We start from the raw sequence: 16,640 nt of genomic DNA on the forward strand, positions 1-16,640 counted from the left end.
GGATGCATAGTTTTGCAATTTTTTTGTTAACAGACACGCTCACGCAGACCAATACAAAGCTACCGATGTTATCATTCCTAGTGCTGGTAAATTGGAATTAATTTTCACTGGTGCCAGCGGTGATACTCAGAAATATGTAGTTCACGACTACAAGGGGCCTGGTGTTGCAATGGGTAAGTCTTTAACGAGTTTTATAAAATGTTTTTATTGTTTTATTAAATTTAACTCTTCGTATTAATTGTGTTGTCGAAGAAAACATGAGCTATACATCAGACGTCTGTCTTTTGTGGCATGTAAAAGCCCACCACCAGTGTTATTTATGCCTGTCCAGTTCTTTACATCTCTTAGCCACGACATTGTTTGCTACCTACTCCTCTTTTACCCTCAATCTTTCCTTGAATGATTAGTTGAGAGATTGCGCATTTTTCCCCTCTCGGTATATGGACTAGATATCTAATTTTTCGTATCTTGATCAAGTTGATCAATTTTCTCTCAGTATTTGCTCTTCTTAAGACTGGAGATCGACTGCCCGACCTCCAACTTATTAATGGAAGATATTTTCAACGTCCAATATTTGATTTGAATAGTAATTAATCTTTGTTAGTGTTTAAGAACGGTAAAGGATGGATCATCAATTTACAGAATATAAAGCAATTATGCATAGTAATTATGAATTGTATTAGTTCAAAAATCATCTATATCAGTATTAACCGATTTCTAGTTAACGTTTAAGTAGCACCCATAAAAGTTTTCTATAACCTTGAATTAAAAATCGTTTTTGTTGTAAATAAACTAAAGTTCAAAATGAATCATTTGTGGAAATTTTTAATTAAACTATGAATTGCAGTTTGTAGTAATTTAGTTATTTCACAGATTATCAGAACATTATGTTCTGATAATCTGTGGTTATGTTAAAATATTCTATATGAAGAAAAATGTATAGTGCAGCCGATATGTGAAACAATTGTGCATTTAATGATAGAAGCATATAATTTGGACCACATATTCCACACATATAAACGTTCAAATTTAGATGGGAGGCCATCTCAGATTTGCCTTTTACAAAAATGGCGGGGATTCAAAATGGCGACTATAATTAATATGTGACTAATAATAGCACGATAACTTTTGAACGAGACCTCAGATTTCAACCAAATTTGGTATATAGCTTCTTTTTTGATGTATAAGATCGAGGTCTTGAACCAGAAGAATCGGTTTACCAGAAGTTGTGTTTTTCCTGGTTTTTATGTAAAAATATGCTGGTTTTTTTTTCAATTCTTTCACCCTGTATGTATTAATTTTTCAAAAAGTTAATACTGCCATTGAAAAGAGCGTAAAAATATTTTTTAGGAAATATTTTTAACTTTTTAGTTATGTTAATTACCATTTAATAAATGCAAAACGTATCTTCACATGTACCTATATGCGGCATATTCGTGCAAATATTATAAGAATTATTGTGCATTTAATGGTAGAAGCATAAAATTTGGATCACGTATACTACACATGTAAAGGTTCAAATTTAGATACGAGGCCATCTCAGTTTTTGTTCCTTTTACAAAAATGGCGGGCATTCAAAATAGCGACATGTTACTAATAGCACGATAACTTTTGAACGAGACGTCAGATTTGAACCAAATTTGGTACATATAGGTTGTTTTTTTGATGAATAATATCGAGGTCTTGAACCGGAAGAATCGGTTTAAAATAATTTGTGTTTTTACTGTTTTTTTATGTAAAAATATGTTGTTTCTTTTTCAATTCTTTCACCCTCTATATATAAATTTTTCAAAAAGGTAATACCGCCATTGAAAAGAGTGTAAATGTATTTTTTAGGAAATATTTTTAACTTTTCAGTTGTGTTAATTACCATTTTTAATAAATGCATAACGTATGTTTACATGTACCTATGGATCGCAGATTCATTTTGAATGCCCGCCATTTTTGTAAAAGACTAAATCCGAGATGGCCTCATATCTAAATTTAAATCTTTGTATGTGTAGTATGTGTGGTCCAAATTATATGCTTCTACCATTAAATGCACAATAATTCTTATATTATTATTTGCACGAATTTGCCGCACATAGGTACCTACATGTGAAGATACGTTATGCATTTATTAAATGGTAATTAATATAACTAAAAAGTTCAAAATATCTCCTAAAAAATATTTTTACGCTCTTTTCAACGCCGGTATTACCTTTTTGAAAAATTAGCATATATATAGGGTGAAAGAATTGAAAGAGAAACAACATATTTTTACATAAAAAAAAAAACAGTAAAACACAAATTCTGGTATACCGATTCTTCCGGCTCAACACCTCGATATTAATCATCAAAAAAATAACCTATATACCAAATTTGGTTGAAATCTGTTATCTCGTTCAAAAGTTATCGTGCTATTAGTCACATATATATATATTATAGCCACAAATTGGTTGCATTGCTCCTGTTTAGCTATATCATACTGATGACGACTAATAAGTCAGAAACACGTGTCTATGGTTGCATTCCACCTTGAGCATATTTTGTTTTTTATATATATATATATATATATATATATATATATATATATATATATATATATATATATATATAGTCGCCATTTTGAATGCCCGCCATTTTTGTAAAAGGAACAAAAACTGAGATGGTCTCGTATCTAAATTTGTACCTCTATATGTGTAGTATATGTGGTCCAAATTATATGCTTCTACCATTAAATGCACAATAATTCTTATAATATTTGCACGAATCTGCCGCATATAGGTACATGTGAAGATACGTTTTGTATTTATTAAATGGTAATTAACATAACTAAAAAGTTCAAAATATTTCCTAAAAAATATGTTTACGCTCTTTTTAATGGCCGTCTTAAATTTTTGAAAAATTAATACATACAGGGTGAAAGAATTGAAAAAAAAAACAACATATTTTTACATAAAAACCAGGAAAAACACAACTTCTGGTAAATCTATTCTTCCGGTTCAAGACTTCGATCTTATACATCAAAAAAAGAACCTATATACCAAATTTGGTTGAAATCTGAAGCCTCGTTCAAAAGTTATCGTGCTATTAGTCACATAATATGTATAGTCGCCATTTTGAATCCCCGCCATTTTTGAACGTTTGAACGTTTATATGTGTAGAATATGTGGTCCAAATTATATGCTTCTATCATTAAATGCACAATTCTTATAATATTTGCACGAATCTGCCGCACTAGTAGCCTTATTTTCAGCACGACTTAGTTTTAAAAGGGAATATCTATTTATAAAAGTTTTGTTTTCACCATTAAAATGCGAAAACTTTGTATTATCCATGTCTGTCTGTCCGTCCGTCCCTAACCACAAATCCTCCGTTATTAGGACAGATCGAATGACAAATGAGGTATAAATCAAAGCTTATAACCCAAAGATGGTACTAAAGGTGAGAAATTTGACCTCGCACTTCCGGTTCTAGAGTTGCAACCGGAAGTATTGTTTTAAATTCGTCGAAATAATACAATCGATATATTATTCGACGCGCCTTAGCAAGACAAGAACAAATATCTGTATGCCGGAGGTAAAGGGCACTATGTCACAAATTTGTAATTTTACAGGAGAAGCGTTTTAAGTTTATTTTTGTGTTTCTTTATGCACCGGATTTATGTTAATACACATTATGTCACAATCCCTTGTCTACAGGCACGTAGCCAGGAAATGTGCTTGAGGGGGGTCCAAGCACAACTCAAATTTTGGCGCTCTCTGAACTAACTAAAATAAGACTGCTCTTGTTTCGATTCACAACGAAATGATTATTTATTATTTTTATTAATTCTACTCCTATTCTGAGTATTGGGAACTAATCTTTGTTGGAATTTTGCCGTGTTGGACAGGCGGGTAGTGAGATGCAACTTGATAGATCCTCTAGATTCTAGATAGATGCAACTCTTTACTTCGGCGATTCGCTGGCTTGCAAATTTTAGTAGCCACGAATGGTGTAATCGGGAGATTAGTTCTGATAAAGTTTTATTTTTAATATTGTTAGTATTAAAAGTAAAACTTTCGTTCGTCTTTAGCAGATGCCACCACAGTATCCATATCATCATAATCTTTCGTTTGTGGGTAGAGGCTGACAGCCAGAATTTTAGTGGTTCAGAGAGAATCAAATATGTGCTCTCTGAAGAGACTCTAACAAGAGTTGAAACTAGTTAGATCACTTTTGGCGTTCTCTGAACTAACTAAAATAAGACTGGTCTTGTTTCGAATCACAACGAAATGATTATTTATTACAACTCAAATTTTTGGTTAGATTAGACGGTAAAATTTTTCAAACACCTAATTTCACCATTGTATTTTTAATATCATTTTAGCGTCTCTGATGATGTTAATCATCACATATAACAGGGTTAAAGTGGAGATTTGCGGGTCACAATGCGAGACAGGAAGATAAAAGATGGAATGCCACAATATAAAACTGGAGGCCGTGAGAGAAAGAAGAGGAATACCTCAGATGCGATGAAAGGACGATATTGTATAAGCTACAGGAACTCACTGGAAAAGCGCAAAGAAGGACAGATTATATGGAAAGATTTGGGGAAGACCTATATCCAAAGCTGGATAGAAATGGGCTAAAGAAGAAGAAGAAGATGATGATGTTAGAGACTACTATAACGAAATATAGGATTCCATCTGGTCTTCTATTCAGTTGTGGACCCAGTAATATTTGGTTATTTGATAAAAAATGTACTTACGTGGCTTTAACCGTTGATTGAGGTAATATACGCTTTAACTCAACATTCCAATGAACGGACCGAAGAGCCAATACAATGAGTCTTTCGTCGTTTACCATCTTGTTTCCGGGTGAAGTTTTTACTCGATTCATTGTTGAGAACGAACGTTTTACACTGGCCGTTGTGACAGGGATAGCTGCCAAAATTATAAGGAATTTGTAAATTTTTGGAAAAAAATCTTTATTACAATGTTCATTACGCGGAGAATTTCGGTATTTGGTTCCAAAGATGATATTGTATTACAGTTATACCATAACGTATATTCAGCTTTTATTGCTGTAAGAGAAGGATAGTGTGAGTAATAGGCAGACACATTCTCTAGCAATTTTGCTTTTTCTGTAGAGGCAAATCCAGGTAAAAGAATTTAAAATGTTAATAGATTACTTTTCCCTGTGGTAAATCTGATTTTTAAACTGGATATATGTTGAAACGTACACTGAATAAAAACAAATAATCCTAGTAAAAAATAATAATAACTTCGTTTACTTTTTCAAAAATAATAATAATAACTTGGGGTCTGGGGATAAACTTGCTGCTTTGGTACCAAAGCCGAGACAGTTTTGGGAGGGGTCCGGACCCCATGGACCCCCCTTTGGCTACGTGCCTGCTTGTCTAATTTATTCTTCAGATTATTAACTTTCAAAATTGTATTATTTAAAACACATATTGTGATACCAGACTTGATTTATTAATAATAAAAAAAATTTAAAACACAATATAGTGGACATAGTGCTGTTTACCTCTTCAAAATCTTTTGGGTCGTGGTACTAGATGTTTACTAAAAATGCATTATACAATGTTAAACTTTAATTTGTTTCTCCTTCATGACAAACATTACAGGGTAAAGTGTAAAACTTAATATTTGTTTACATTTAACGACAGGGATACAGGAATGTACACAGATTTATAGAGTTTTCATGTCCACATGGTGCCCTTTGCCTCTAAAGAAAATGTGACATGATACTTTTTATAAAGTGCTTATCTTTATTATTTTTTAAAGTAGAACATAGTGCTTTATACCTCTGTGTGGAGAATTAAAAGTTCATTATAACTGCAGTATAATCCCAATATTGACAAAAATGGACATAGTGCCCTTTACCTCCGGCATACAGATATATACTTCTGGTTTCATGCCTATGTGTCCATCCGTCTGTCCGTCTATAAATACAACTCCTTCGTTGTTAAAACAGGTAGAGTAACAAATTAGATGTCGAATGAAAGCTTATAATATAGTCCAAAGATGGTATTGAATGGCATAGAATGACAAATGAGGTGTCGAATCAAAGCTAATAACTCAAAATTGGTAATAAAAGTAAGAAATTTGATCTAAGACTTTCAATTCAAGAGTTGTAACCGAAAGTACTGTTTTAAAATCGCCGAAATATTACAAGAGATATATTATTCGACGCGCCTTCGCAAAAGAAGAACATATATATGTACTTCCGGTTTTTATATCACTTCCGGTTAAAATAATGGGACCGGAAATGCCACATTATAGTCGCAGAACAATACACGTGATAATATATCGGTTTTGATATCATTTCAGGTTAAAAAGTTATGACTGGAAGTTGGGCAAATATTATTCAAAATTAGTCTAATAATAAATCAATCGAAAGTTACACGAAGAGTTCAAATGTCAACTTCCGGTTCAACTTCCGATCACGCTTGGTGAAAACCTAGGACTTACTAAGTCCATTTAAGTTCAAAATTTTTGTATAAAGGCTTCATAATCAACCGGTAGTCACTTTTTCTGTAGACTTTGTTCAAATTTTATTCAAATTTTAACTTTGTCTTTATCTTTTATTTGTAATTGCTAATTTTATGTCAGATCCAAAAATAGGTGAATATCAGTCATTAACAAATTATACTTCAGATTGGTAATGTAGAATACATAATGATAACAAAAACAATTGTTGACCTTTGTAATACACATTTGAAATTCACTGCAATACCAATAACCTCTGTTAGCGTGATTATTCCTCATTACTACGTAAAGGCGTTAAAAAAATTTCAAAACATAAACATTTTACGTGATTTCTTAAGTGTTTTTGATGTAATACTTGGAGATAAGCGAAAAAATAAGTTAATAATTAAGATGCCTTATTTTAAATTAAGATAACTTTACGTAATGAAAGTAATAACATTTTCCTTCTAGAAGTGCAATAAAAGATAGCGTATATTAACGACGTTCTACACCTTCGGCAAAGAATTAAAGATTTGCATGAAATTTTAGTATGTTATAGTTTACTTCAAAAAACTAAGACTTCATTTTTTAAAAATTGTTTTACCGTGCCGTTTAATTATTATTAAGGGTCAAAGTTAAGTTTTAACATGGGCTCTTATGGGAATTCTTAAAAAGTTAATAACTTTTGACCCAAATTTACGATTTTTAATTATTTGTGCTTAAATTAAAGGTTTTTTTGTAAGGAATAACATATTAAAAAATGAGGATTGTTTACCGTACCATTTATTTTTAATTTATTTATTATAATTAATTCCGTAATTTATTCCGTAATTTATTATAATTTATTTTTATAAAGTATTCAATACTGAAACATATGATTTGAGTATTCCGCTATAAATGCATTGTTACCAACTTTCGCTTGCATATAAGTTTCCCCCCTTTCCTCTGAGAGGCATACCCCGCAACGAAGGTGTAGAACGTCGTTAAGACAATTTTTTATAATTCCAGAGCGTATTCGCTTAAATAAAAGATACCGAATAATTATGATTCTTATTCTAACTTTTAAACCGTTTAGTCCTGTCGCGAGTAGGGTTACAACGGCCTCCTTAATTCAGATGGACTTACCCAAGTTCTTTTTTATGTATTTTGACCCGTAGAACACGAATTTTTTGGGTAACAGTCGATCCGGATGTCGATAAGATTGTTATAAACAAAGAACTTAAGGAATCACATAACAGCGATTTTTCGCAAAACAAAACATGTTTTTGTATTCTTTGGGTCATTCTAAGCAAAAATTTATTTTACAAGTTTTTTCGTAGGATGCATAGTTTTCGACATAAACGCGGTTGAACTTTCAAAAAATCGAAAAATTGCAATTTTTGTACCCGAATAACTTTTGATTGAAAAATAAAATAGCAATTCTGCTTACCGCATTTGAAAGTTCAAGTAAAATTCTATCGGTTTTGATTATTTTCATTGCTAAAACTTATTTTTTTATTGTTAAACAAAGCTATAAACACATAGTGATTGAATGATGTTTTAATGCATTTCTAATTTGAAATCGAACGAGTAGGCGCGCATACAGAATTTTTACGTATATTACGTCCATTAAAACGCATGCATTGGGCCCGGGAAACACTATGTGTTTATAGCTTTTTTTTAACAAATAAAAACTTAATTTTTAGCAATGCAAATAATCAAAACCGATAGAATTTGACTTGAACTTTCAAATGCAGTAAGCAGAATTGCTATTTTATTTTTTAATCAAAAGTTATTCCGGTTCAAAAATTGCAATTTTTCGATTTTTTGAAAGTTCAACCGCGTTTATCTCGAAAACTATGCGTCGTACGAAAAAACTTGTAAGATCATTTTTTGCTGAGAATCACCCAAAAAATACAAAAAAATGTTTTGTTTTGCGAAAAATCGCTGCTATGTAATTCCTCAAGTTCTTTGTTTATAACAATCTTATCGACATCCGGATCAACTGTTACCCAAAAAATTCGTGTTCTACGGGTCAAAATACATAAAAAAACTTGGGTAAGTCCATCTGAATTAAGGAGGCCGTTGTACCCCCCCTGGCGACAGGACTAGTTATTATACTTATTAATTTTGATACTTATACAAATAATATTAACAATGTACAATAAAGAAGGATGATTTGATAATGTTTTACTACTAAATACACACGCCGGCAAAATTAAAGAACACCTTAAAAATGGGACATATTACATGCTTGATGTGACGACATCAATGATGTCTCGAATTTCCTAAACCAATTGTCCGATTTGAGTGATTTTTATGTTGTAACCTGATTATTTAAGAATATCGGTGTAATTATATTGTTGCTAGATAGGTAAATGTCATTTTATACCGGGTGTAACAATCATACTGTGTTTTTTCCTTAAAGCTCGGAACACCATTTCTAGAATATATATAAAATATTGAAATTAAAACACAATTGTAGTCCTAGGCTTTCTTAACATTCTGTTTTTCGATTCATTTGCTTATGTTGAATAATAAAAAAGTTAGGTACTTGTAACAACTAGCCATGTTCTTCATCAATACATGGTGTTTCTAAATAAGTGCGACAAACTTTAAGGGGTATTTCTGAAAATACATGAAAAAATAATAACTGTTTGTTTTATAAACATATGTTCGCAAATGCTTCGTTTCCGAGATACGGGATGTTGAATTTTTTCTTACAAACTGACGATTTATTTATTGCTCTAAAACCGGTTGAGATATGCAATTGAGATATATCTAAAATGTTTATACCCGTATGCACGCCAATGGTGAATATAAAATTCTTAATTGTATGTCAAAAAATGCGCAATAACTACCTCTTAAAACCTACCAAATTTCAATTGCATATCTCAACGGTTTTAGAGCAATAAATAAATCGTCAGTTTGTAAGAAAAAATTCAATATCCCGTATCTCGGAAACGAAGCATGTGCGGATATATGTTTATAAAGCAAACGGACATTATTTTTTCATGCAGAATTGCCCCTTAAAGTTTGTCCTACTTATTTAGAAACACCCTGCATTGTTGAAGAACATGGATAGTTGTTAAAGTACCTAACTTTTTTATTATCCAACATAAGCAAATGAACCAGAAAAGTAAATGTTAAGAAAGCCTAAGACTACAATTATTGTGTTTTAATTTCAATATTTTATATATGCTAGAATATACCACAGGGTGTTCCGAACTTTAAGATAAAAATACAGTATGATTGTTCTACCCGGTATTAAATGACATTTACCTGTCTAGAAACAATATTATTACACTGATATTCTTAAATAATAAGTCTATAACATATAAAATTATCACTCAAATCGAACAACTGGTTTAGGAAAGTCGAGACGTCAAACATGTCCCATTTTTAAGGTGTTCCTTTAATTTTGCCGGTGTGTGCAGTTCATGTTTACTATCTATATAGACCGGTCTAGTTAGACTCAAAAATAGGAGTGAGGCTACAATAATTACCATCAAGCTGAAAATTGGCAGGATTGTTCAAAATACCATCATAAATGAAATCTAAAAAGTCCTCATAAATCCGACCCGAGCTAAAAAATTTACGCGGGGTCAAAGGTCACCAAATATGGTTTTTAGCGATTTTCAGCGAAACGGTAAGTTTAATCATAAAATTAGTTCTAAAAAAAAATGTAGATTAGATAATTATCTATAAAATATTTATCTTAATACTTTTTTTCCTAAGAGCCACCGTTTTTGAGATACAACGATTCAAAGAGTTGAAAGACTTCTAATCGTCATAATATAATGTATTAGTACACCAGGTATATTGGGACCGTGCAAGTTCGGCAAAGCGACCTCTATTTCTACGCTCTGTACTTTTATTCGCACTTTTAATTATATTGGCCAATTATATTAGTCCTGGTTGCTGGATAATTGTCAAGACCATAGTCCAAAAAAATAATAAGAAGAAAAAATAAGATGCAGGTTATGTTTAGCAAACGTAAACAATTGTATGTAGTAAATAAAATCAGTTATTAAAATGCAGTACTGCAAGCAAAATACAATTAATTAAATTTACCTTTATGTAATAATTGCATATCATATCAATATTGTGGAGCAATATATAATTTTTCTGCGTCAATGACAGAAGGTATGAAATATACGTCAATTTGACAATTTCAATTGACAATATGAATTATTTAAGATAGTTGCAATATTTCTCCGCGACTCGCGCACGGTCGTTTCTCGTTTCCCTTTCCAAGTACTTGCACACCGCGAATACATCACTGAAGCTGTAATACAAGTAAACATAATATTCTATCGGTCAACTTAACTTATATTACACATAATAATATAAGATTATAAATATGATAATGTTTTATATTTATTATTTAACAGCTTGCGGTCTACCGAGGGATGCAATGTATAAGCTGTATTATATTACAGTGCCAACAAAAAAATCTTTACAAAGTGAATGTAACGCGAAAATAATAAGAATTATTTCAATTTCACGGCTTAATCCCAACAAAAATAGTAAATTGATATGACAAAGTATTAACTTATAATAATTTTTTTTATTTATGCGCCTTAATTCAATTTGTAAAGATGGGTTTTGTCGGAATAAACACGTTCGTCGGCTAATCTAATCATCCTACCTATTCTTTTCTCAGAAGGGTTTGAATATAATAATGAAAGACAACTTTCTAGGCAAAATGTTTATTGCTAAATACTAATAAATATTTCATTATACAATAAACTTTATGCAAGTTTAGTTTGTTTACTATTATGCAAATTACACCGTAATCTTCCTTCTACCACTCAACAGAAATTTCTTGCAAATACTTACAACAAATCTCGGTTCATTTCAATGCTGAAATAAAAGTTTATTGCTGAAAATATATCGATAAAACAAGCAAATAATGATGCTGACGTAATGATAATTGAAACAGCCATAGAGCAATTCAATTTAACAAATACAACTATTGTTGTAGGTGAAGATGTAGACTTGCTCGTATTACTCACTGGTAGAACTCCAATCGAAAATACTATCTTTTTTTTAAAACCTGGAAAAGCTCAACACCAATCGGAAATATATTTATCGAAAAGTTTATCTACTTTTGCAATGTGTCAAAATCATATATACTATTTTTACACGCAATAACTGGCTGTGATACGACATCTGCATTTTTCAGGAGGGGTAAAACGACTGTTTTTAAAATGTTTAAAAAACAAGATATACTTGAATGTGTTGAAGTTTAAAAAAAAATTAATTCAACTTCACAAGAAATTATTTCCAACGGAATTAGCTTTCTTCTCTCTATGTATGGAGCGCCTAAGAAAACTACGTGCTTACGCAGTGCTTAGATAAGTTTCGATATGCACGTTTCTTTAAAAGTACTCGAAACAAAAAACAAGTGCAGTTATCTTGTCTTCCTCCAACCTCAGCGCCTGCTCATCAACATATTTTTCGGGTGTATGCATTACCAAGTTCAAGTGTGGCTTGGTTATCAGCTAGATCCAAAAGACTGGAGATGGAAATTAGTCGACAGTTCATTAGAACCAATTCAAACTTTACTCCCACCTGTGCCGGAAAAACTCCTGAACACAATTTTTTGCAACTGTAAAAAGGGATGTAGTGCTAAATGTGGTTGCAAAAAAGTTGGACTGTTTTGTTCGGTAGCATGCACTAATTGTCAAAACCGGTCGTGCTGCAATGTTGAATCACCAACAATTGAGGATACATTTGATTCTATCGAGGAGCCATGCGATATGTCATTATTGGGGCAATTTACTTGCACCCAGGATGAACAAGAAGAAGAAGAGGAAGAATAACAAGGAGAAGAAGAACAAGTGAAGCAGAAGTATTAGAAAATTATGAACCAGTTTGATAAATTTCCCTTTTTTTTTTAATTTATACCGCTTTTTATAGCTTTTATCATTTTAACCCTTGCCAATTAAAGCCAAATAAAAGCTTCAAATTAAACAGAATCATAACAGATCCGTGGAATAGGCCTACTGGGGAAACGACGTTAAAAAACTCGCCAAGTACACTACCTCAAAGGTGGTGTGGAAACGTGTGCGCATATTATGACGATTACAACTTTTTGAATCGTTATATCTCAAAAACGGTGGCTCTCATGAAAAAAAAGTAATAAGGCATTTTTTATAGATCTACATAAGCATCTAATCTACATTTTTTGTTAGAACTAATTTTATGATAAAACTTATCGTTTCGCTGAAAATCGCTAAAAACTATATTTGGTGACCTTTGACCCCGCGTAAATTTTTTAGCTCGGGTCGGATTTATGAGGACTTTTTAGATTATGGTATTTTAAACAATCCTGCCAATTTTCAGCTTGATGGTAATTTTTTTAGCCTCGAATGTGTAAGTTGACCGGAGTAATAGCTTTAGACTTCTAAAACTGAACAAATCTATTCTGTTTCAAAGTTTTCCTATTTATATTGCTTCTTCGGGATCTTTCTTTCGTTAATTTCGAACTAACGCAACAGTTGTTCGAACTAACGCAAACGATATTTCAGTTGTCTTCTTCTGTTGACATGATAACCCTGGATGGGCATTTGCCTGTCTCTATGTTGTTACATTCAGACCTTTTTTGAGCCCATCTCCTCCATTTTCTTACCTTCATAGTTTGTAGATCGTCTTCCACATCATCCAACAATCCCGTTCTGGGTCTTCGTTTCTTTCGGCTTCCATTGTAACATTTTCTTTGTCGCCCTTACATCTTCTTGTCTCTGAACATGTTCCAGCCATGAAAACGCCAACTTTTTAAAATCGTACAATATCATGTCCTTCATTAAATTCATTAATCTCGTAGTTTTTTCTGATCCTCCAAGTGCCGTATTCCTTCTTGCACCGAACCATATACTTTTCTCATTATCTTTCTCTCGAATATCTTGAGTTGCTATTCATTCATCTTTTTGTCATTACCCGTGTCTTAATCCGTGTATGGAGAAGAGCAGCCACAGACAAACAAGGGTGGAGGCAAAAAATAAAGGAGGCCAAGGCGCAATTTGGGCTGTACTGCTGTAGAAGAAGACGGTTTTACAGCCATTGATTACAATAGGTCTAATTAATGTTCCGTAAATAATTATTTTGGATAATTTGTCTAGTAATTGCGATGTCATCAATTTCTAACATAGTATGTACGATTCCACTGGCAATATATATAATATATATATATATATATATATATATATATATATATATATATATATATCAATTGGTTTTAAAACGTCTTGCGACGTTGTCCGATGCCTAATTTCCATGACACTCTATCATCCCATTGGCCCTCTCTAAGATCTCTTGCGCTCATCGCCTTCTTTACTCCCTCTCTCCAAGATTTCTTGGGTCTTCCTCTCTTTCTGCGGTTTGGTGGTACCCATTGCATAATTATTTTAGTGAGTCTTGAGTTATCCATCCTCTGGACGTGTCCGTACCATATCAGCTGTTTTCTTTCTATGTCTGTTGTTAGAGAGCCGTCAACCCCCATTCGCTGTCTTATCTCATCATTACGTATTCTCTCTCTGCGTGACACTCCTACTGATCTTCTAAAAGCGTCCGTTTCTACTGCCTCCAGTTTTCTTCTGTTGTTTTCGGTTATCCGCCAAGTTTCTGCTCCGTACAATAGACTGCTTTTAATAAGAGATTCGTAGATATTGTGTTTTCTTCTTTTTCCTATTTCATGATTCCACAGTACGCTGTTTAGACAACCTATTGTTTTTCTGGATTGTGTTATTCTTCTCTTTATTTCTTCATCATCTTTCCCCGTTGTGTCAAAAACGATTCCTAGATATGTGTAATGATCGCAGGGCATGATGATTTCATTATTTTCTAATGTGATGTTCGATAGTTCGGTACCTATTGGCAGGTATTTTGTTTTTTCTGTATTAATTTCTAGTCCCCACTTTCTATATTCTTCTTGTAATTTCCTTGCCATGTACTCTAAATCATCTTTATCGTTTGCTATAACAACCTGGTCATCAGCAAACTGCATTGTATATAAGCAAATTTCTCCAAGGTCTACGCCCATGCCTCTGCATTTTCGTTTCCACTCTTTCAATGCTTTTGCAACATATATTTTAAATAAGGTCGGTGATACACAACACCCCTGACGTAGACCTTTATTAACCAGGAAGCTTTGCGATAATCTGTTTCCAGTTTTTATTTGTGATGTTGACCCTTCATACAAATTTCTTAAGGCTTTTATTAAGGTGACACTAATATTCGTCTGTCGTAACACGTTCCAGAGTTTGTTTACAGGAACTGTATCGTACGCCTTCTGCAAGTCAATAAACATGAGGTGGGTTTCTTGATTTGTGCTTAATTTTTTTTCTATTAATTGTTTGAGGCAGAAGATATTATCAGTACAGCTTCTTCCTGTTCGAAAACCGGATTGTTCTTCTTCCTCTTGGTCTTTGTACTCCTTCTCAATGCGGTCTCTAATTATTCGTCCATACAAACGGCTGAATGTACTAGTCACTGATATCCCTCTATAGTTTTAACATTTAAGCATATCTCCTTTCTTATGGATCGACGAAATATAAGCAACTTTCCACTCGTCGGGTACGGGAGAACCATTTATAAATTGATTTATGCACCAAGTGACGGTTTCAAACAATTTTTGTGATCCACATTTTACTAGTTCGGCTGGGATATCCCCTGGTCCTGGAGACCTACCGTTTTTCAGTTCTTTTATAGCTTTTCTAATTTCTGTCACTTGTATTGTTATATCTTCTCCTTCAATGTTAACCTCTGTTGGTGATTGAGTTAAGTATTCGTCCCTATTTTCTGTCGGTAGTTCCCCATAGTACTTTTCCCATTTTTGTGTGGATATTAATTTAATGTTTGTGCTCTTCCTTTCGTTAGTTCTTATTTTATTGAGGAACTTCCATGTTTCTGTACATTTTCTGCCTCCCAGGTAGGTATTAATTTCCTGGCACTTCTTATCCCACATTTCTCTTTTTGCTTTTACTTTTGTTCTTCTTGTTATTCTTTTGAGTTCCAGGTATTCATCTCTATCTTTTTGTTGTTTACTGCTCAGCCATCTGATATACGCTTGCTTTTTCTCTTCTACGAGTGCTTCTATTTCTTTGTTCCACCATAGTTTTTCACTTTGTCTTTGAGTGTTAAAGCCGAGTGCTTCTTCTGCAGCTTTTTTAACGCTAACGACTACCTTATCCCACATTTCTCTTTTTGCTTTTACTGTTGTTCTTCTTGTTATTCTTTTGAGTTCCAGGTATTCATCTCTATCTTTTTGTTGTTTACTGCTCAGCCATCTGATATACGCTTGCTTTTTCTCTTCTACGAGTGCTTCTATTTCTTTGTTCCACCATAGTTTTTCACTTTGTCTTTGAGTGTTAAAGCCGAGTGCTTCTTCTGCAGCTTTTTTAACGCTAACGACTACCTTATCCCACATTTCTCTTTTTGCTTTTACTGTTGTTCTTCTTGTTATTCTTTTGAGTTCCAGGTATTCATCTCTATCTTCTTGTTGTTTACTGCTCAGCCATCTGATATACGCTTGCTTTTTCTCTTCTACGAGTGCTTCTATTTCTTTGTTCCACCATAGTTTTTCACTTTGTCTTTGAGTGTTAAAGCCGAGTGCTTCTTCTGCAGCTTTTTTAACGCTAACGACTACGTTTCTATATACCTCCTCTACTGTTGATGTTTCAGTTATATTCATTAGTTTGCCGTCCAGTCTTTGTTGATATAGTATTCTTGTACTCTCTTGGGTCAAACTATCCAAATTATAACTTCTTTTTTCCAAAGTTTCTTCTTGTTGGGGTTGACAATTTGTTTGATTATGTGTTATTTTATATCTAAATGGACAGGTTACTTTTGATTTTACGACATAATGATCTGAACCACATGTTATTCCTCTGTATGCTCTTGTGTCCTGTACTTGCATATTAGTATTTTGTTTTATGATGACATAGTCTATAATTGACTTTAAATTTCTTGTAGTTTGGGTCCAGGTGTACTTGTGTACATCTCTATGTTTAAAAAATCCATTGGTTATTTTTAATTTATGGTTTTCACATATTTCAATTAGCCTCTCACCATTATCATTCTGGTTTATTTCTCCGTAGGGACCTACCACCTTATTATCTACTTTACGACCTACTCTACTGTTCAGGTCTCCCATAACTATCAATTCTCTTCTATTTCCAATTTTCGTCGTTAACTTTAGCA

At 32.9% G+C, this 16,640-nt stretch overlaps 1 protein-coding gene across 1 annotated transcript in view; it reads left to right on the top strand.

Moving 5' to 3' along the window:
- Nucleotides 1-16,640, top strand: part of LOC114327489 (isocitrate dehydrogenase [NADP] cytoplasmic) — a 65,571-nt gene that overhangs the window by 18,134 nt on the left and 30,797 nt on the right. Inside the window, exon 3 of the mRNA XM_028276129.2 lies at nt 34-173. Within this exon, the coding sequence (XP_028131930.1) occupies nt 34-173 (140 nt within the window). The remainder of the gene's footprint in view (nt 1-33; nt 174-16,640) is intronic.

Source organism: Diabrotica virgifera, chromosome 3 (genome assembly GCF_917563875.1).
Source record: "Diabrotica virgifera virgifera chromosome 3, PGI_DIABVI_V3a".
In the NCBI taxonomy this organism is placed as follows: Eukaryota; Metazoa; Arthropoda; class Insecta; order Coleoptera; family Chrysomelidae; genus Diabrotica; species Diabrotica virgifera.